This window comes from Jaculus jaculus, chromosome 1, assembly GCF_020740685.1.
Source record: "Jaculus jaculus isolate mJacJac1 chromosome 1, mJacJac1.mat.Y.cur, whole genome shotgun sequence".
NCBI classification, from domain to species: Eukaryota; Metazoa; Chordata; class Mammalia; order Rodentia; family Dipodidae; genus Jaculus; species Jaculus jaculus.
The window spans coordinates 209369229-209393155 of NC_059102.1; the positions used below are offsets into that span (position 1 = coordinate 209369229).

At 39.4% G+C, this 23927-nt stretch overlaps 1 protein-coding gene across 1 annotated transcript in view; it reads right to left on the minus strand.

The window, feature by feature from the left end:
* Positions 1-20536, minus strand: part of Fgl1 (fibrinogen like 1) — a 56177-nt gene extending 35641 nt beyond the window's left edge. Inside the window, exon 1 of the mRNA XM_004666365.3 lies at positions 20290-20536. Within this exon, the coding sequence (XP_004666422.2) occupies positions 20290-20536 (247 nt within the window). The remainder of the gene's footprint in view (positions 1-20289) is intronic.
* Positions 20537-23927: the final 3391 nt, after the last annotated feature.

A 23927-nucleotide genomic window follows, 5' to 3' on the forward strand; every position in this document is an offset into this window, starting at 1 on the left:
AAAAAATCAAAGAAATGAATAGCAGTTTCTTTGAAAAAATAAACAAGATTGATAAACCCCTGGCTGCTTTGATCAAGCAAAAATAAATAAATAAATAACTAAGAGACATCTCAAATTAACAAAATGAGAAATTAAAAAGGAAAGGTAACAACAGACATCAATGAAATTGGAAGAATCATCAATGCATTCTTTCAAAACCTCTACTCCACAAAATTGATTAGTCTGGAAAAAATGAATTAATTCCTAGCCACATACCACCTACCAAAACTAAACTCAGAGAATATTAATCTCCTAAACAAACCTATCGCATCCATGGAGATTGAAAAGGTAATCACAACCTTACCCAGAAGAAAACTCCAGGACCTGATAGCTTCTCAGAACTCCAGGACCTGATAGCTTCTCAGCTGAATTATATCAAACCTTCATTAAAGAACTGAGACCAATTTTTCTCAAAATGTTTTGTATAATTGGAGATGAACTCCTTTTATGAAGCTAGCATCACTCTAATATCCAAACCAGACAGAGATGTAACAAGAAAAGAAAACTATAGGCCTATATCCCTGATAAATTTAGATGCAAAGACCCTGAACAAAATCCTCACAAACTGAATTCAACAACACATCAAAAGCCTTATCTACCTTGATCAAGTAGGCTTCATTCCAAGGATGCAGGGATGGTTCAACATATGGAAATTGGTAAACATAATTCATCACATAAATAAACTTAACCATAATAACCACATGATCATCTCAATTGATGCAGAGAAGGCCTTTGACAAAATGCAGCACCACTTTATGATCAAAATTCTGGAACAACTAGGCATGGAGGGTTTTATATTTCAACACAATAAAGGTTATACATAAAGCAAACAAAGCACAAATAATACTTAATGGGGAAAGACTCGAAGAGTTCCCATTGAGCTAGGGAACAAGACAGAGATGCCCACTCTCACCACTGCTCTTCAACATAGTAGTACAAGTACTAGTCAAGAAATAAGACTGGAGAAAGAAATAAAAGGGACTCAAATTGGAAAGGAAGAAGTCAAGTTAGCCCTATTTGCAGATGACATGGTCCTATATAAGTGAGCCGAAAGTCTCCATCTCAAAACTTCTAAAGGTAAGCCAGGTGTGGTGGTGCACACCTTTAATTCCAGTACTCGGGAAGCAGAGGTAGGAGGATCATTGTGAATTCAAGGCCAGCCTGAGATGTCAATGTGAATTCCAGGTCAGCCTGGGCTAGAGTAAGACTCTACCTAAAAAAAAAGAAGAAGAAGAAGAAGAAGAAGAGGAGGAGGAGGAGGAGGAGGAAGAGGAAGAGGAAGAGGAAGAGGAAGAGGAAGAAGAAGAGGAAGAAGGAGGAGGAGGAGGAGGAGGAGGAGGAGGAGGAGGAGGAGGAGGAGGAGGAGGAGGAGGAGGAGAAGAAGAAGAAGAAGAAGAAGAAGAAGAAGAAGAAGAAGAAGAAGAAGAAGAAGGAGAAGGAAGGAGGAGGAGGAGGAGGAGGAGGAAGAGGAGAAGGAGAAGAAGCAGAAGCAGAAGCAGAAGCAGAAGCAGAAGAAGAAGAAGAAGAAGAGGAGGAGGAGAAAAAGAGAGAGAGCTGGGGCCTAGCTCAGTGATAGAGGTGATAGAGGCCTGAAAAGGGTGAACACAGAGCTACCAACAGACCCAGTTAGTTATTCTCTTACTGGGCATTTATCCTAAATGGTCCATGCATCACTACAAAGACATTTGCTCAACCACGTTTATAGCTGTTCAATTCATTATAGCTAAGAACTGGAATCAACCCAGATGCTCATCATTGGATGAATGGATAACGAAGTTATGGTATATTTATAAAATGGAGTTCTACTCAGCAGTCAGAAAAAAATGATGCAATGAAATGTGTAGAAAAATGGAGAGACTTGAAACAGATCATACTCAGTGAACTCACAATCACAGAAAGACAAACACTGCATGGTGTCACTTATCTGCAGTTTTTAACCTAGACTTACTCTAGTTGCTGTCATACCTAATAGGCAGCTCAAGGCCAAGACAATAGGGATGGAAGGGTTGGGGGGAGGACAAGGGTGGAAGCAAATGCAAAATTAAACCCAAACTGAGCAAATACCAGAGAGACCTTTATCCTTGGAGATAGCCTAAAAGAGACAACCCTTCAAAGGAGTAAGGGGGAGCACCTGAAAAGTAGGGCTCTGGTGAGGGTGAGAAGAAGCCTAAGCTTAAAAGAAAAACTTCTTTCTGTCTCTGACCTGTAACTCCCAGTATCAGAGATTGGTTGCTACACACATTGAACTGTTGATTGGAAGAGAACTACGAGGTTACCAAATCAAGACCGCTTTCTGTCAAAGCACTTGATTACCTGCCTGAGGCAACAGCTAAGACCCTATTGCTGAGGATACCATATGCTGCTGACACAGATCATAGAGAGATCTGGCTAGAATTCAGAAGAAAGCCAGTCCCCAAACAATTAGCCTAGGTAGTGCTGGAAAACACTACATAAGCTACTGAAGAAAAATGGCCAACAATGGTCTGAGCAACCAGTGGTCTAAGCTACTCAGAAGCAAATACCCTGACATGATGTGCACATCAGTGCAATAGTGGCACAGAACCTCAATAGGTAAGCAATAGCTTTCTGATTGGCTAAGAGATCCGCTCAGTGTAAAGGAACCAATATCTGCAATTGGGAACCAGATCAGAATCCTATGGAGACAAAGATCCAGTGTCAAGTTCTCACTAGTCGTTGGCTAAAAAAGGGGTTACATACATCAAATTCTCCCTCAATTAATCCCATTTAAACTATGCTGACTTCACTCTCCATTGGAGAATATGTTCTTCTTTTTCAGAAAGTAGCAAGATTGGAGGAGATAAACGACCCCTTGCACTTCAGCCAAGCCACAGCTGAAACCACAGAGGAATTAGGGAAACAAGCAAGAGTGCTGCTTCTATGCAGCATTTGATAATCAGCAACAGGGTCTAGGAGACAGACCCTGAGGAAACTCAACACCTACCAAAGCAGAGATCCAGAAACTTCTAAGAGCTCATCACTGAAGTAGACTTTTAAAATTCACCCACCACAGCTCAGGGAATTTTGAAGAAGAGAGGGTGGAAATATTGTTAAGAGTCATGTTAAGAAATCATGCTCAGAGGCATTTCCTTCCCCCCACCAAAAAAAAATAACTGATTACTGCTCCCACATTGCATAAACCACAATTCCATGGGACATACCTGCAACCCCACTGAGGAGCGACCCCAACAGAATGGGAGCAGGGATGAGGGAAAAGAGGGTACCAACACATGTTGTATCCATATAATACATGTTGTTAATAATCATACTCATAAAAAGTTTCCTCTGTATGTTAAGTTGGGTTTGGCATTTTCTTCTGGGGAGAAGAACAATTTTTAAAAAGCAAACAGGGCTGGTGAGTTAGCTCAGGGTTAAAGGTGCTTGCTTGTAAAGCCTGACAGCCTAGGTTTGATTCCCCAATACACATATAAAGCTCTATGCACAACATGGTGCATGTATCTGGAGTTTGTTTGCAATGGCAGAAGGCTCTTATGCGCCTATTCTCTCCCTCTTTCTGTCTCAAATAAATACTTTAAAAAGCAAACTCAGAGTTTACATAAAATAAAAAGAAATATAAAGTACTGGCAGACATCCCCATATTCATGGTGTAACAAACATGGGTGTGAGGGTACTATTGTATGCTGATTTTTTTTCCTTTCATATACACCTAGAAACAGTAGAGTGGAATCATAATGTAAGTCTTCAGTTGTATCATTTTATCTTCTCTATTTGCATGCATCAGTTCCCTTTCCCTAGAGCAATTCCATGTTAGCCTTTGGAATAAACTGTATGCTAATCACCCAAATAAGTAACCTGTTGCTTTCTTCTCCAGTTAATATTCAATAACTGTCTTGTTTAACCCTATGGGTCTTTACAAAGTGTTTGCTTGTACTTTCTTGCACCAACTAAAAATTTGCAACAGATATTAAACGTTTAGAGTTGAAGAGATGGCTTAGCGGTTAAGGCACTTGCCTATAAGGTGTAAGGATCCAGGTTCAATTCCTGAGTAAGCCAGATGAACAAGGTGGCACATACATTTTTTTTTTTTTTTTTGCAGTGGCTGAAGGCCCTGGCATACCCATTCTCTCTCTCCCTCCCTCTCTCTCTCTCTCTCTCTCTTTCTCTCTCTCTCTTTCTCTCACTTCCTGCCTCTCTCTTTTTCTTCTTAAAATAGGTAAGTAAATGGGCTGGAGAGATGGCTTAGCGGTTAAGCGCTTGCCTGTGAAGCCTAAGGACCCCAGTTCGAGGCTCGGTTCCCCAGGTCCCACGTTAGCCAGATGCACAAGGGGGCGCACGCGTCTGGAGTTCGTTTGCAGAGGCTGGAAGCCCTGGCGTGCCCATTCTCTTTCTCTCTCTCCCTCTATCTGTCTTTCTCTCTGTGTCTGTCGCTCTCAAATAAATAAATCAAAAATTAAAAAAAATATATTTAAAAAAAATAGGTAAGTAAATAAAATGCTTAAAAAACATTTATTATATGCCAGTCACCCCATCAGGTGCTGAAGACAATAAAAAGCTAAGCAATTTATCAGGGAAGACAGACAATTAAGCATGCAGTGCTGGTGCTTCATGATAAGAGCTTATTCACAAAAGTGAAGTGTGCTTTTTTATATACATATATGCTTTTGCTTTTTGGGATTTTGATTTTTTTTTTTTTTTGGAGGGTGTTCAAGGTAAGGGTCTCACTCTAGCCCAGGCTGACCTGGAATTCACTATGTAGTCTCAGGCTAATCTCAAACTCAAAGCGATTCTCTTAACTGTCTCCCAAATGCTGAGATTAAAGGCATGTGCCACCATACCCAGCAAAAGTGATATTATAGCCAGGACTTAGGGTCACAGAGAAGTTCCTGAATGACATGAAGGATAATTTGGGATGGAAAATAAGAATAACAGGAGAAAAGAGGACAAGAATGAAATTGACAGATGCTCCAGCTGGAGGAAAGAGCTAAGACAAAGCCCCAAGTCTCAGGAGGAAAGGGTGCTATTGAGACAGTAAAATGTGCCTGCAATTGAACATGGCACAAAAAGCATGGTGGTGACAGATAATGTATAAATTCTGGTTCTGTCATGTTTTTTTTTTTGTTTGTTTGTTTTGAGGGTTTTTTTAATATTTTTTATTTATTTATTTGAGAGTGACAGACACAGAGAGAAAGACAGATAGAGGGAGAGAGAGAGAATGGGCGTGCCAGGGCTTCCAGCCTCTGCAAACAAACTCCAGACACGTGTGCCCCCTTGTGCATCTGGCTAACGTGGGACCTGGGGAACCGAGCCTTGAACCGGGGTCCTTAGGCTTCACAGGCAAGCGCTTAACCGCTAAGCCATCTCTCCAGCCCTGTTTTGAGGTTTTTTAAAAAACCTCGGACAGAGAGATTTCTGGTTAAGATGGCGGTGTAGGTACCACACCAAAGCAGCGGAGGGGGGGGTGGTATCAAAAAAAACCCCAGCAAAATACACACTTTTACTAAAAAGTGAGGTGTATAGGAAATTGAAGCGGCAGCGGAGAAGTAGAAGAGATCCAGAGCTTCCAGAGCCCGCACAGGCCAGCACCAGAAAGCCGCCAGACTCGGCTCCAGCCGCAGGAAAAGCCAGGTGCAGGAGCTTCCCCTCACACCAGCGCTCTCCGCAACTCAGGAAACGTGAAGGAAGAGCAGCAGTGAGCAATGGAGGAGCAGACCATGAGGTAGAAGAACACGTGGAGCAGCAAGAGAACCAGAGCAGTTGCGGCTCCCTCCCATCCCTCACCGCCTGAGCCCAGCTCCACCGAACAGAGCAGTGGTCCCAAGACCCGCCACGCCAACTTGGGCCGACAGTGGGACCCAAGCAGGAGCAGAGTTTGGCAGCAACATCAGTGGCTCCGGCACGGGTAACAGTGGCCCCAGCAGCAGCAGATCCAGTAGCAGCAGCAGCAGCAGACCCAGAAGCAGCACCTTCAGTGGCAGCAGTGGCAGACCCAGCAGCAGCAGCAGCAAACCCAGCAGCAGCAGCTTCAGCAGCAGCAGTGGCTCCAGAAGTGGCAGCTACAGCAGCAGCAGAGGCAGCAGCAGCGGTGGGCCCAGCAGCAGCGGTGGGCCCAGCAGCAGCGGTGGGCCCAGCAGCAGCAGCTTCAGCTGATGACAGACCCAGCAGAGGCAGCTTTAGCAGCAGCAGTTCCAGCAGCAGGGGCACTGATCTGCAGGGCCACAGTTGCCAGGCTCGGTTTGCCCTGCAGGAAAAGCCACTGCCCAGCTCCAGAAATCAGAACAGCAGCCCGAAGACCAAGCAGCAACTTGACTGAGACCAAAATCATCCAAGGTAACTGGGATTGCACCAAAGAAGGGTCTCACCTGGTCACAAGCTGACGTGGATCCCTCAACAGACCAGAAATCATAACCTCTATGTTGGTAGAGGATCTGGTTGTTATAATAACTACTCTGCCATACATACTTGGGGCTGTTTTTGATTGAATGTGTACAGTGTTTAGTTAACTTTTAGAATCTATCTGTATTTTATTCCACTCAGCCTACTTGAATACTCCCATAGCAGGGAAACTCAACCCCTAGGAGCACCTTTGTAGATACTCTGAGAGTCTTAAGAGCCACAACTAACACCTTAAGCTACTACCCTGAAAATATATTACATCAAATCAACTGATACAGCTAAGAATACCCAGCTAGCTAGAAAATCCAAGCATTAACTTAATCCAAGATGCAAAAATATATACATTATAACACAAGAAACATTAAAAAGCGAGACAATATAAATCCACCTAAAAGTATTAATGCATCAGAAATAACCTTCAGTGAGAATGAGTTAGAGGAAATGCCTAAGAAAGATTTCAAAAGAATGGTTGTAAATATGTTCAAAGAAGTCACAGAACAAATCAAAGGAGTCAAAGGGGAAATCAAAGGAATCAAAGAAGACGCAGGACACCAATTTCATGAAATACAGAAGGCAATACAAGACATAAATAAGGAAATAGAAATAATAAAGAAAAACCAGTCAGAATTACTAGCAATGAAGAACACAGTTAATGAAACAAAAAACTCTGTAGAAAATCTCACCAGTAGAATGGATGAAGGAGAAGACAGAATATCTAAGCTAGAAGACCAGGTGGCAGATCTAATACAGTCCAACAAAGAGAAAGAGAAACTTATAGAAAAGTATGAGAGAGAATTTCAAGATTTTTGGGACACGATGAAAAGATCAAATAGAAAAATTCAGGGCATAGTAGAAGGAGAAGAATTCCACTCCAAAGGCATAGTAGGCGTCTTCAACAAAATCATAGAAGAAAACTTCCCCCAAATTAGGAAAGAGGTGCCAATGCAGATACAGGAAGCCTTTAGAACCCCAGCCAGACAAAACCTGGAAAGAACATCTCCTCGTCATATTATAATCAAACTACCAAACAAACAAAGCAAAGAAAAAATCTTTAAAGAAGTTAGAGAGAAAAAATCAAGTTACCAACAATGGCAAGCCCATCAGGATTACAGCAGATTATTCAACACAAACTTTAAAAGCCAGAAGGACTTGGAATGGTGTATTCCAAGTTCTGAAAGCTAACAACTGTCAACCAAGGTTACTTTATCCTGCAAAGTTGTCCATTCAAATAGACGGAGAAATAAGGATATTCCATGACAAAAGCAGGTTAAAGGAGTATTTGAAGACAAAACCAGCTATACAGAAAATACTTGATAGGATCCTCCATGCTGAAGAAAAGGAAAAGCACACATATAAGGAACCTGGAAAAAACAAGCAATACTCAAATACTAGTTAACACAAGAAAGCAAAGGTAGAACTGGAACCACAAAAAAAAAAAAAAAAAAAACATGGCAAACATAAATACACACCTTTCAATAATATCTCTTAATATCAACGGCCTCAATGTCCCAACAAAAAGGCATAGATTTGCAGACTGGGTTAGAAAGCAAGATCCTACAGTTTGGTGTCTCCAACAAATTCACCATTCTACAAAGGATAGACATTATCTTAGGGTGAAAGGTTGGAAAACGGTATTTCAAGCAAAGGGGCCTAGAAAACAAGCAGGAGTTGCTATCCTAATATCTGACAAGGTAGACTTCAGTCCAACATTGGTCAAGAAGGTTAAGGAAGGTCACTTTATATTGATTAAGGCACACTCCAACAGGAGGACATTACAATCCTAAACATATATGCACCTAACATTGGGGCTCCCAAATTCATCAAACAAACACTATTAGAACTAAGGGCACAGATAATACCAAACTCAGGGGTGGTGGGTGGCTTTAACACCCCGCTCTCATAAATTCACAAGTCATCACAGGAAAAAATAAACAGAGAGACATCTGGACTAAATGAGGTCATAGAAGGAATGGACTCGACAGATATATACAGGACATTTCATCCAAAGGCTGCAGAATATATATTCTTTTCAGCAGCACATGGAACATTCTCTAAAATAGACCATATATTAGGACACAAAGCAAATCTTAACAAATTCAAGAAAACTGAAATAATTTCCTCACATTCTATCTGACCACAATGGAATTCAACTACAAATCAGTAGCAAGAAAGGCTATAGAGCATACACAAAATCATGGAAACTAAACAATACACTACTAAATGATGAATAGGTCAATGAAAAAATCAAAAAGGAAATCAAAAAATTGATAGAGTCAAACGAAAATGAGAACACAACATATGGAAATCTCTGGGACACAATGAGGGCAGTTCTAAGAGGTAAATTTATAGCCTTCTGTGCCTATATTAAGAAATTAGAAAGGTCGCAAGTAAACGACCTAATGCTTCACCTTGGAAAAAGAAGAACAGAGCAAACCAAAAATCAGTAGATGGGAAGAAATAATAAAGATTAATGAAATAGAAACAAAAAAAATCCAAGGAATTAATGAAAGAAAGAGTTGTTTCTTTGAAAGGATAAACAAGACTGATAAACCCTTAGCAAATCTGACCAAAGGAAAGAGAGAAGAGACACAAATTAATAAAATCAGAGATGAAAAAGGTAACATCACAACAGATTCCAGAGAAATTCAAAAAATCATAGGGACATGCTATAAAACCATATACTCCACAAAGTATGAAAAACTGAAAGAAATGGATGCTTTCCTTGATTTACATGACCTAACTAAATTAAATCAAAATGAGATTAATCACTTAAATAGACCTATAACAAACATGGAGATCCAAACAGTTATTAATAATCTCCCAACTAAAAAAAGCCCAGGCCCAGATGGATTCACTGCTGAATTTTACCAGACCTTTAAGGAAGAGCTAACACCATTGCTTCTTAAGCTTTTCCAGGAAATAGAAAAAGAAGGAATTCTACCAAAATCCTTCTATGAGGCCAGCATCATCCTGATACCAAAACCAGGCAAAGATAGCACAAAAAAAGAAAATTACAGACCAATCTCCCTCATGAACATAGATGCAAAAATCCTCAAAAAATATTGGCAAACAGAATACAAGAGTATATCAAAAAGATCATTCACCCTGACCAAGTAGGCTTTATCCCAGAGATGCAGGGATGGTTTAATAGACGCAAATCTATAAATGTCATACATTATATAAACAGGTTGAAGGACAAAAATCACATGATCATCTCATGAGACACAGAGAAAGCATTTGACAAAATCCAACATCCCTTCATGATAAAAGTCCTACAGAGACTGGTAATAGAAGGAACATATCTCAGTATAATAAAAGCTATTTGTGACAGGCGTACAGCTGACATATTACTAAATGGGGAAAAACTGGAAGCTTTTCCACTAAAAGCAGGAACAAGACAAGGGTGTCCACTGTCCCCACTTTTATTTAATATAGTTTTGGAAGTCTTAGCCATAGCAATAAGGCAAGAGACACACATAAAAGGGATACAAATTGGAAAGGAAGAAATCAATTTATCATTATTTGCAGATGACATGATTCTGTACATAAAGGACCCTAAAAACTCTACTAGCAAACTGTTAGAGCTCATCAAAACCTACAGCCATGTAGCAGGATACAAAATAAGTACACAGAAATCAGTAGCCTTCATATATGCTAACAACAAACACACAGAGGATGAAATCAGAGAATCGCTCCCATTCACAATTGCATCAAAAAAAAAAAATACAATACCTTGGAATAAAGCTAACCAAGGAAGTAAAGAATCTCTACAATGAGAACTTTAAAACACTCAAGCGAGAAATTGCAGAAGACACTAGAAAGTGGAGAATCATCCCTTGTTCCTGGATTGGAAAAATCAATATTGTGAAAATGGCAATCTTACCAAAAGCAATCTACATATTTAATGCAATTCCTATCAAAATTCCAAAAACATTCTTCATGGAAATAGAAAAAACAATTCAAAAATTCATCTGGAATCACAAAAAACCTAGAATATCTAAAATAATACTGATCAACAAAAATAAGGCTGGTGTTATCACCATACCTGATTTTTTAACCTATACTACAGAGCCATAGTAACAAAAACAGCATGGTACTGGCACAAAAACAGACATGTAGATCAATGTAACAGAATAGAGGACCCAGATGTAAGCCCAAGTAGCTATAGCCACCTGATATTTGATAAAAATGCCCAAAATACTCATTGGAGAAAAGACAACCTCTTCAGCAAATGGTGTTGGGAAAACTGGATATATATCTGCAGAAGGATGAAAATAGGTTCTTCTCTCTCGCCATGCACAAGAATTAAGTCCAAATGGATTAAAGACCTTAACATCAGACCTGAAACTCTGAAACTGCTAGAGGAAAACATGGGGGAAACCTTCCAAAATACTGGTCTTGGCAAAGACTTTCTGAATACAACCCCAATTGCTCAGGCAATAAAACCACAGATTAATCACTGGGACCTCATGAAATTACAAAGATTTTGCACTGCAAAGGACACAGTGAAAAAAGCAAAGAGGCAACCTACAGAATGGGAAATAATCTTCACCAGCTATATATCTGATAGAGGACTAATATCTAGGATATACAAAGAACTCAAAAAGCTAAATAATAAGAAATCAAACAAGCCAATCAAAAAGTGGGTTATGGAGCTAAAGAGAGCATTCTCAAAGGAAGAAATAAGAATGGCATATAAGCATCTAAAAAAATGTTCTACGTCACTATTCATCAGGGAAATGCAGATTAAAACTACATTGAGATTCCATCTCACTCCTGTCAGATTGGCCACCATCATGAAAACAAATGATCATAAATGTTGGCAGGGATGTGGAAAAACAGGAACCCTTCTACACTGCTGGTGGGAATGCAATCTGGTCCAGCCATTGTGGAAATCAGTGTGGAGGTTCCTAAGACAGCTAAAAATTGATCTACCATATGACTCAGCTATAGCACTCCTAGGCATATATCCATAGGACTTATCTCATTTCCTTAGAAGTACGTGCTCAACCATGTTTATTGCTGCTCAATTTATAATAGCTGGGAAATGGAACCAGCCTAGATGTCCCTCAACTGATGAGTGGATAATGAAGATGTGGCACATTTATACAATGGAGTTCTACTCAGCTGTAAAGAAAAATGAAGTTATGAAATTTGCAGAAAAATGGATGGGCCTGGAAAGGATTATATAAGTGAGGTAGCCCAGGCCCAGAAATCCAAGTGCCTCTCATATTCTCTCTCATATGTGGATCCTAGCTACAATGACTGGGCTTTGGCATGAGAATGAAAATACTTAGTAGCAGAGGCCAATAAGTTAAAAAGGAGACATAAAGGGAAGAGAAAGGAAGGGAGGAGGGTACTTAACAGGTTGATATTATATATATGTAAGTACAATGATTGTGATGGGAAGGTAATATGATGGAGAATGGAATTTCAAAGGAGAAAGTGTGGGGGGGGAGAGAGGGAATTAACATGGGATTTTTTTTTATAATCATGGTAAATGCTAATAAAAAATAAATAAATAAATAAATTTGTTTTTTTGAGGTAGGATCTTGTTCTAGTTAGGCTCATCTGGAATTCACTATTCTCAGGCTGGCCTCTAACTTACAACTATCCTCCTATCTCCCTCTTAAGTTGCTGAGATTAACGGTATTTGCCACAGTACCTGATATGTTTTTGGTTTTATACATTTGAAAATTATTTATTATTTATTTATATAGTTATTTCTCCTGTCGATCTGAAATTTTGAATTCTTTGACCAGTATCTCCACAACTCCTCAACCTCCTCTGTTAACCACTGTTCTCTCTGCCTCTATGAATTCAACCATTAAATATTCCCCTTAAGAGTTCATAAGCCCTAGTGGGGAAACTATTGCTGTTTTCTGGCTAGATGGATATATTATACCCAACAAACTAAATACTTTTGTTAAAGCCTACATATTAATACTAATCTCATTTTTTGGTTAGCCAAGCTTCTATGCAGTAAACAGTGCTGAGAAGTGACAGTGGAGTGTTCAGCAGTAAGGCATCTCTATCACAAATGATCAGGGACCATTCTGCAAGAAGTGGCAGAATAAATGAAAAAGCCAAAGAAAGAAGAGGAATACTTTGCAATACTGTCATTTAGATACAAAATAGCCAAGGTATTCATGACCTAGCAGTGACTGATGTTACCTACACAAGACCTGCATAATGGGAGTGAAAAAATGATGATATCAAAATAGCCCTTTCTCCATTGAGAAGAAGAAGGGATCCAGTGGAGGGGTGGTTAGGGAAGGTAAAAAATGGGTGGTGGGAGGACACTGAGTCCATGGTATATTGCCTATTATGTATGGAGGTTATCAATAAAAAGTTTAAAAATATTCCTCAGTGAGGTCATTCAGACTGTCTTCTGAACTTGCTTATTTCACTTAGTATAATGTCGGATTCATTCATAATGGAGGATTTCCTTTATTTTTAAGGTTAAATTACATTGCATTGTCTATATATTCCACATTTTCTTTATCCATTCATCCACTTAGGGTGATTCCATACATTGACTATTGTAAATGATGCTGCAGTGAATATAGATACACAGGTCTTTTCCAAATATTTACTCCATTTCCTAATGGACTACATGCCAATTAGTAGTACTGCTAGATCACATGGGAATTCTGTCACATACTTCTGATCCTTACCTATGCTGTTTCTACCAAGCCACGGAATATAATACCTTACCTTAGAGGGAAGGGGTGAAATAGTGAAGGTGTTGCAGATGTAATGAAGGGATAATGTAAAGCCCAAAGGCTCAGGAGGAAAAGATGCGGCTGAGAAATTGAAATGTGTGTCAGTCACTGTGCCATGGTGCTCTCTGTCACTATGGCAGTCTGCTGCCCCTTGATGAGAGTCAACTATGTCAGCCAGGCATGTTGGTCTTTGACCCCAGCACTTGGGAGGCAGAGGTGGGAAGATTGCTATAAATTCAAGGCCAGCCTGAGATTACATAGTGAATTCCAAGTCAACCTGGGCTAGAGCAAGATAATGCAATTTAACCTTAAAAATAAAGGAAATCCTGCCATTTAAACAAATGAATGAATCTAGCTCAAAGAGAGAGAGAGAGAGAGAAAGAGAGAGAGAGAGGAAGAAAGATATTGAGGACTGGAAGGATCCTTAGCAGTTAAGGCATTTGCCTATGAAGCCTAAGAACCCAGGTTCTATTCCTCAGTGCCCACATAAGCCAGATGCATAAGAGGGTACATGCATCTGGAGTTCATTTCCAGTGGCTGGATGTCCTGGTGTGCCCATTCTCTCTCTGTGCCTCTCTATCTCTCTCAAAATGGATAAATAAATTAAATTTAAAAATTCAACTATGTCAAAGCATGCCAATTTTTAAAATATTTTATTTATTTATTCATTTGAGAGGGGGTGGAGAGAGAGAGGAAAAGGCAGATAGAATGGGCACACCAGTGCCTCCAGCCACTGCAGACAAACTCCAGGAGCATGTGAAGCTAGTTTATGTGGGTACTGGAGACTCAAATCTGAGTCCTTAGGTTTCTCAGGCAAGTGCCTTAACCACTAAGACACTCCTCTAGCCCAAAACACGCCAGTTTTATGGAATGACCCTCTGGTTTTAAACTTAGAGAAGTCCAAAATATTATTACTACTTTTCCTCTGGATTAAGCCTATGGCTCCCAATTCAGTTGGGTCTTCCAGAATTAGGCTAATGTTTAATGTCTGCCCCTCTCCGTCATAATATGGCCACTAGTTGACCACAGACTTTGGCGTTAAGTGGCCTAGTTTTCCTGATGTATGCAGCTTTTGACTAGGTTCTAAAATGGAAGGGTTTTAGCTTGCAGGAAGAAGTTTTTACAATAAATTTGAATGCAGTGCAGTATGCAAGTCTCTTCAGTATTTCAAGTTAGTAAATGTAATATCTCTTTAAACCTCTAAGTATATCTCAGTTGCCGCCTCATTCTCTCCTGTGTGCTGTGGCTTGTATGTGGATCATATTCACATTACAAAACCTAATAGCCAGTGTGATAGCATTTGGAAGGGGTGCCTTTTGAAAAGTGATTAATTATAAGCACTTTGTTACCATAATGCTTTTCACTTTGTTATTTGTATGATTTCCCTCTAAACTCTGGGTCTACTACATGTATAATAACTGTCGACTCTTAGCTGCCTTTTATCCTGGTGTCTGAATTTCCTAGTCCTTGCTTTGGTGTTTTCTTGCAGTACTACATAGATGATCATTTTTAATCCCCTCTGGTCTTTTAGGTGAAGGGCTGACACTCATATACTTTGTTCCCCATGTGTATATGCACGTGTTTCTTTGGAATATTTTGGCCAAGGATGTCACATCTTACCTCTAACATTTGTGTGTTGATAGGCTTTTTCCCTACAGATTTTTGGTGATGGAGATTTTCTTTCCCAGCCAGACAAGGAGGAAAATCCTCCTCTGGGTTAAGTCTTTACCTAACCTTTACCCTGGATTTTAATTCCCCTAAATAAGCCTTAAAACTTCTTCAAAATTTATCATTTCTCCCTAAATAAATTAAATAATTCATAATTTAAAAATTAGAAGCACTTCACTATGATAAATGAGATTAGTGAGTTCCATGTCCCTTTTCTTAAATTTCTATCACATGTATGTACTGTAGGGAGCCATCTCTAGGGTGGGATCTTCTTCTGGTACCTTGGTCTCTGACATCCTGCCTCAAGAACTATGAAAAACAAGTTTTTATTATTTCTAAATTGTCTGACATAAGATGCTTTGTCATAGCAATATGGAAGTACTAAGACAAGTTCCTAGATAGCAGAGCACTAGAAGCCATGTCAATGGCTGGTCTGATTTATTATTTGGGAAAACGTCCAAGCCATACCATAGAACAGGCCTTATTCAGGAAGGTATGCTCCACCTCCCTGTGGGCTGCACTGTTCTCCTGGGATTCTCTGCTGATCCTTATGCCAGATTACACTTTTTATTGGTTTAGAAAGCATGTTATCCTGATTATACAGACACTTCTGAAGATATCACGTGAAGGTGTAACATTCCCTGAGAATGTTTCCCAACATGTACCAACAACTAGCAATCTGTGTGTCAAGATTGTCTTCCAGCATGCATTTAAGTCCACATGATGCTGACTAACATATTCAACATGTCCCCCAGATTTAGGAACCAAGATTCAAAGCAGCAAATCCAACTAACCAATCTCTGCTGTCCAGATGAGTATCCAAATGGAGCATCAGTGGGTCAGACCCATACACAGTTAAAAGAGAGAGCAAGACACCAAGATAGGAGAGACTAGTTGGAAGAGGAGGCTTAGCAGAAAGGAAATGGGGACACAAGCCAAGAGAGGGTAGTGGGAGAAGATATGATCAAAATAATTCTATACATGTATAAAAATTGTCAATAAATTGAAAAATCAAAGAAGAAAAATCTCCTTAGTACAAAGAACCTAATAGGGCAGAGGAGATGGCTCATTGGTTAAATGTATTGCTTACAAAGCCTGCTGGCCCAGGTTCTATTTACCAGTACCCCCATAAAACCCAAATGCACAAAATGGTACAGGTATCTGGAGTTCGCTTGCAGTGGCATGAGACTCTGGTGTACCATTCTCTATCTCTTTCTCACTCTCCCCTTACAAATAAACTGGTGAAACTTTCCATGGAGTTTTTTGTTTGACTGACTACTTTCTTCAGAGCTAAAATTTCAGCCTGTTTTTTCTTCATTATTTCTATTTCTTTACTCATGTCTTGTAATGACCTTCTTATCTCATTAAGCTGGTTTCCTGTGGTCTCTTAGGGTGAAAGGATAGAAAATGGTATTTCAAACAAATGGGCTTATGAAACAAGCAGGGGTTGCTAAGCTAATATCTGACAGACTAGACTTCAAACCAACATTAGTGAGGAAAGATAAAGAAGGTCATCTTACACTGATTAAAGAAACATTCCAACAGGAGGACATTACAATACTAAGCATATACACCTAACATGGATGCTCCCAGTTTCATCAGACAAGTGCTATTAAACCTAAGGTCACAGATAACACCAAACATAATTGTAGTAGGTGACTTCAATACCCCATTCTCATTAACTGACAGGTCATCCTTATAAAAAATAAACAGAGATAAGAGATATATCTGGATTAAAAGATGTCATGGAACAAATAAACCTAATAGATATATACACAACATTCCATCCAAATGCTGCAGAATATACATTTTTCTAAGCAGCACATGGAACATTCTCTAAAATAGACAATATATTAGGACACAAAGAAAATCTTAACAAAAACAGGAAAATTGAAATAATCCCTTGTACTCTATCTGACGACAATGTGATTAAACTACAAATCAGCAACAAGAAAAACTACAGAGCATACAGAAATTCATGGAGACTAAACAGTACACTATCAAATGACAAATGGATCATTGAAGAAGTCAAAAAGGAAATTAATAAATTCATAGAATCAAATGATAATGAGAATACAACATACCAAAACCTTTGGGACACACTGAAGGCAGTCCTAAGAGGAAAATTATAGCTCTGAGTGCCTATAGTAAGAAACTACAGAGTTCACAAGTAAACAATTTAGTGCTTCATCTTAAGGCCTTGGAAAAAGAAGAACAAGGCACATCAAAAATCAGTAGATGGGAAGAAATAATAAAGATTATGGCACAAATTAATGAAATAGATATCAAAATTCAATCCAGGGCTGGAGAGATGGCTTAGCGGTTAAGCGCTCGCCTGTGAAGCCTAAGGATCCCGGTTCAAGGCTCGGCTCCCCAGGTCCCATGTTAGCCAGATGCACAAGGGGGCATACGTGTCTGGAGTTCGTTTGCAGAGGCTGGAGGCCCTGGCATGCCCATTCTCTCTCTCTCCCTCTATCTGTCTTTCTCTCTGTGTCTGTCGCTCTCAAATAAATAAATAAATAATTTTTAAAAAAAAATCAATCCAAAGAATCAATGGAAAAAAAAGAGATGGTTATTTGAAAGGATAAACAAGATTGATAAACCCTTAGCTAATCTGACCAGAAGAGAGAAGAAACAAAAATTAATAAAATTAGAGACGAAAAAGGTACCATTACAACAGATACCAAAAATGTTCTGAAAATCATAAGGACATACTTTAATATATACACCTCTAAATTTGAAAATCTGAAAGAAATGGGTGATTTCCTTGATTCATATGACCTACTAAAGTTATATCAAAATGAGATAAACCATATAAATAGACCTTTAACAAGTATGGAGATCCAAGCAGTTATAAAAAGTCTCCCAACTAAAAAAAGTCCAGGCCCAGGTGGATTCACTGGTGAATTTTACCAGACCTTCCTGGAAGAACTAACACTACTGCTTCTTAAACTTTTCCATAAAATAGAAAAAAAAGAAAAGAAAAGAAAAGAAAAGAAAAGAAAAGAAAAGAAAAGAAAAGAAGAGAAAAGAAAAGAAAAAGGGATTCTACCAAACTCCTTCTATGAAGCCAGCATCACACTGATATCAAACCAGACAAAGACAGAACAAAAAGAGAAAATTATAGGGCTGCAGAGATGGCTTAGTGGTTAAGCACTTGCCTGTGAAGCCTAAGGACCCTGGTTCGAGGCTTGATTCTCCAGGACCCACATTAGCCAGATGCACAAGGGGGCACATGCGTCTGGAGTTCATTTGCAGTGGCTGGAGGCCCTGGCATGCCCATTCTCTCTCCCTCTCTCTATCTGCCTCTTTCTGTCCCTCTCTGTCTCTCTCAAGTAAATAAACAAAAAAAAATTTTTGAAAAGAAAATTATAGACCAATCTCCCTCATGAACATAGATGCAAAAATTCTGAATAAAATATTGGCAAACAATACAAGAATACATCAGAAAGATATTCACCCTGACCAAGTTGGCTTTATCCCAGGGAGGTAGGGGATGGTTGAGCATATGCAAATCAATAAATGTAATGCAACATATAAATGGACTGAAGGACAAAAATCACATGAACATGTCAATAGATGCAGAAAAGGCATTTAACAAAATACAACACCCCTTCAGGGTAAAAGTATTACAGAAACTGGGAATAGAAGGAACTTATCTCAACATAATAAAAGCTATTTACAACAAACATTCAGCCATCATAAAACTTAATGGGAAAACTTGAAGCTTTTCCACTAAATTCAGGAACAAGGCAAGGTGTCCACTGTCCCCACTTTAATTTAAGATAGCACTGGAAGTCTTAGCTATAGTTATTGGGAAAGTGACACACATAAATAGTATACAAATTGTAAAAGAAGAGATCAAATTATCATTATTTGCATATATGATTCTATACATGAAGGACCCTAAAGACTCTACCAGAACTGTTAGCACTGATGAACATTTTTAGCAATGTAGCAGGATACAAAATAAACACACAGAAATCAGTAACTTTCCTATATACTAACAACAAACATAAGGAGAATAAAATCAGGGAATCTCTCCCATTCACAATTGCCTCAAAAATAAATAAATAAATTAAGTACCTTGGAATAAACTTAACCAAGGAAGTAAAGGATCTCTACAATGAGAACTTTAAAACACTCAAGCAAGAAGTTGCAGAAAACACAAGGAAATGGAAAGACATTCCATGTTCTTGGATTGGAAGAATCAATATTGTGAAAATGTCAATCTTAACAAAAGCAATCTATACATTTTATGCAATCCCCATTAAAATTCCAAAGACATTCTTCACAGAAATAGAAAAAAAAATCCTAGAATTCATTTTGAAGCATAATAAAACTTGAATAGCCAAAACAGTTTTGAGCAACCAAAATAAGGCTGGTGGTATAACCAGACCCAATTTTAAGCTATATTACAAAGACATGGTAACAAACATGGCACTGGCACAAAGACAGAAATATAGACCAATGGAACAGAATATAGGACCCAGATGTTAATCCAGGCAGATACAGCCATCTGATTTTTGACAAAAATGCCAAAATTATTCATTGAAGAAAAGATAGCCTCTTCAACAAGTAGTGCTGGGAAAACTGGATATCTATATGTAGAAGGATGAAAATAGATCCTTGACTATCTCCATGCAGAAGAATCAAACCCAAGTGGATCAGGGACTTTAATATCAGACCTGAAATTCTGAAATTGCTAGAGGAAAAAGTAGGGGGAACCCTTCACCATATTGACATGGGCAATGACTTTCTGAATATAACCCCAATTACTCAGGAAATAAAACAACTAATCAACCACTGGTATCTCATGAAATTACAAAGGTTTTGTACAGCAAAGGACTCTGTGAATAGAGCAAAGATACAACCTACAGAATGGGAGAAAATCTTTGCCAACTACACATCTGACAGAGGATTAATATCCAGAATATACAAAGAACTCAAAAAACAGAACAATAAGAAATCAAACAACCCAATTAAAAAATGGGATATCTAACTAAATAGAGAATTCTCATTGGAAGAAATACAGATGACATATAAACATCTAAAAAGTGTTCTACATCCTTAGCCATCAGGGAAATGCAAATTAAATCTACTTTGAGATTTCATCTCACTCCTGTCAGAATGCCTACCATTAAGAAAACAAATGGCAATAAATGTTGGCGAGGATGTGGAAAAAGGGGAACCCTTCTACCTTCTACACTGTTGGTGGGAATGTAATCTGGTACAGTCATTGTGCAAAGCAAGACTCAAAGTGAGGTGAGAGTGGTGATGCACACTGAAAATCCCAGCACCTAGGGAAGTTAAGGCAAGGGGTAGTGTGTTCAAGTCAAGTCTGGGCTATATAAGGAAAACCTAACTAAAACAAAAGCAAGAAATAAAAGAGAAAACACCTAAAGGCACCAACACCTAGCACCATTGCTGCACATGGGGTGTGGAACATGCATTGTAGAAACACCAAAGAAGAATCAATTCTAACCTGCATACTGCCTCTTGCCCCCAAGGTCAATGACACTGATCTCCTCAACCTTGTCCAGGAACTGGATTTCCTTTTCATGCAAAAGCTGAGTCATCTTGATCTGTTGCTGTTTGACCCGGGTCTCCAGCAGGTGCACCTGAGCTCTGAGCCGTGTCTGCTCCTGCAAACAATTCTCCAAAGCCTGCAAAGCATGGCACATCTCATTTTCATGGGAAAGAAATATTGCTAACACTTCAAGTAAATCCATGATTCCATTTGTCTCTAATGCTCATTTTTAAATGTTATTCCAGCAGAAAGAGGTGTTCTGCATCTTAGAACTTCGAGCACATTATCATTTTGTCCTTTTAGACTTATGAAGGGAGAAAGACAAGTTCACTGTGATTACTTTTAAATAATCTGGGTAAAATACAACAGTAGTATTCAGCATTGGCCCAACACCAATACTAATTGTTATTACTAGTTTTAAATTACTGATATCATACAGAGAAGGAAGTAGCACAGTGAGCTTAAAATGTTACTTGCTTATTATAAATGCTGGATGTTTTACTTAAAAATTTTTAAGCATTTGGTATGTTATATGCTACTCCATAATTTTTTTTCACTCTACAGGTTGTTTTATTTTTTTAGTGACATTATATAGGCTCTCAGCAAATTAAAAGAAAGTCCATGTCAAAGAAGACATCATGAATGCTTACCCAACTTTCCCAGCCCATTATTAGCGTGAAGGCGACCAGTACCACCCTGAGTATCTTTACCTTTACCATTTTTCCCACTGAGTGACCTGCATGGGGAAAAAAAAGGAATTTAGTAAACTTATTTCAGTAGTTTGAAAGTATGTCCCCCATTGACTCAGGTGTTAAAATTAAACTTGTAACTTGGATCCCCATCTGCCTGGCAAGAGGAAGTGTCACTGGGAAATGATGCTGAAATCCATCCCTAAGTTGTTAATGGGGGCAGATCTGAATTCCACCCCTAAGGTGTACACCTTTGAAAGCAGTGAGAGCTCTGGCAAGAGTCCCTGCTGCTTGCTTTCAGTTTGTGCTTGCTGGCTGGTGGTGATATCCCTCTCTCTCTCTCTCTCTCTCTCTCTCTCTCTCTCTCTCTCTCTCTCTCTCTCTCAGTGTGGGTGTGGGTGTGTGCTTGGATTTATGAATTGGAGCCAGCCTCTTCCACCATTGATGGAACTTCCCCCTGGATCTGTAAGTTTGAAAAAAATCCCTTCCTCCCATAAGCTGTGTTTGGTTTGGATGTTCATCCCACCAACATGAAACTGTGTACACTTATCAACTTGGAATGTTTTATGAGACAAGACTTAAGTAGTTCTGGGAGTTCTGCGAAAGGTCCAGGCCATCCCCCATCTTAGGGTCACTTAGAAAATTCCTCCTCTACTTTCACAGCCTTCTGACAACTAAGTGATAGGAATCAAGTCCATAACACATCAGAACTGAACCTGCTTAACAACACAAATATAGAAGGGACTTTAGTTCCTTAAGTCTGAATGTGCTGGTCTAACAATGTTGAAGAGGCAGAGGCTCTTTGAACAGAAACAACTGAGGCCTATTTTAGCTGAGTTGCTTCCTATTTGTGTGACCTTGGGAAATTTACTAGTGCCCTTGATCTATCACATGGGAATAATAATTCCTATTTCTACTTTATAGGACTGTGGAAACTTTGATAAAATATCTTTATATATACTGGCATGTATGTGTTAGTCTATTTTTATTTTATTTTATTGTTTTTGTGTTTCGAGGGTCTTTCTCTAGCCCAGGCTGACCTGGAATTCACTATGTAGTCTCAAGGTAGCCTTGAACTCACAGTGATCTTCCTACCTCTGCCTTCTGAGTGCAGGAATTAAAGGCATGCACCAGGGCTGGAGAGATGGCTTAGCGGTTAAGTGCTTGCCTGTGAAGCCTAAGGACCCCGGTTCGAGGCTCGGTTCCCCAGGTCCCACATTAGCCAGATGCACAAGGGGGCACACGTGTCTGGAGTTCGTTTGCAGTGGCTGGAAGCCCTGGCGCGCCCATTCTCTTTCTATCTGTCTTTCTCCCTATGTCTGTTGCTCTCAAATAAATAAATAAATAATGAACATCAAAAAAAATTTTTTTAAAAAAAGGCATGCACCACCAGGCCCGGCTTATTTTTATTTTTAAAAGAAGAAAGTTTGGACTAGGGAAATGGCTCAACAGTTAAATGTACTTGCTTGCAAACCCTGACAGCCCAGAATTAATTCTCCATTACCACATCAAGCCAGAAACACGAAGTAGCACACAAGTTTGGATGGAATTCCTTTTCAGAGGCAAGAGGTCCTGGCAAGCTCATACTTTTTCTGCCTCTCTCTCTCTCTCTCTCTCTCTCTCAGTGTGTGTGTGTGTGTGTGTGTGTGTGTGTGTGTGTGTGAGAGAGAGAGAGAGAGAGAGAGAGAGAGAGAGAGAGAGAGAGAGAGGGAATCCATTTTTGAGTAAAAGAAGAAAGTTATAACAGAAGGTTGATATGAAAAAAATAAGGTTGATATGCACTGATTTTCTTGATATTTTAATGTAACAAGGAAAATCAATCAAGAACATATAAGATGTTAAGGACTGCTTAAAGTTAAAATTGTGGAGGAAACAGGACTTATTTTTTTATTAGTTATGGACATGCTCAGTGCTTAAACAGCACATGTTGATACCATCCTTACCTTCCTCCCTGCCCCCCCCAAGAAGGAACCCTCCTCCTTGGGAATGCAGGTTATCACCATAGGGATTGTGAGTTATGCAATGTGGAGGTAGCCATCAGTTATGGGGAAGAGACAATGTGTCTGTGAGTAATGTCCAAACTTGATGCTCTAACAATCTTTCCGCCCCCTCTTCCACAAATTTCCCTGATCCATGTTGGGTTCCTTTTAGGGCTATGTATGTTTTTTACTGACAACTTCTAACTTACAGATAATAAACCATGATAATTCCCTCCCTTCCCCCACTTTACCCTTCACCACTCCACTCTCCATCATATTCCCTCCCTCTCTCCATTAGTCTGTCTTTTATTTTGATGTCATTGTCTTTTTCTCCTATTACAAGAGTCTTGTGAAGCTATTGCTAGGCACTGCAAGGTCGTGGATATCAAGGCCAATTTCTAGTTTGACAGTTGCCTTGTAAGGAGTGGTACCCTTCCTTTGGCTCTTACATTCTTTCCACCACCTCTTCCACAATGGACCCTGAGCCTTGTAGGGTGTGATAGAGATGTTTCAGTGCCAGATACTCCTCTGTCACTTCTCGGCACTATGTTGCCTTTGACTCATCCCAGAGGTCACCACCATCTGAAAAGAGAAGCTTCTCTAACCAAAAGTGAGAGTAGCATCAATATATGAATATGAACATTAAGTGTAGTCCTTTAAGCACAGTTTGGTGAGAATAATGTATGCATTTAGCCAGAAAGAGAAGGCTTTATACCCCTAAGACCTCCCCTGCCATAGGTTTTTGATTAGGTTTTCAGAACCAGACATGCATTCCCTTCGCATAGAGCGGGCCTCCAGTCCAATTAGAGAGCAGTTGGTTTCCCCCAAAGCAGACAGGCCACTCTTGCATTCATTTGTCATTTGGCCTGTCTGGCCAAACTTGAGGCTTTCAGTGTCCACTGTTTTCACTCCTGATGACTTCCAT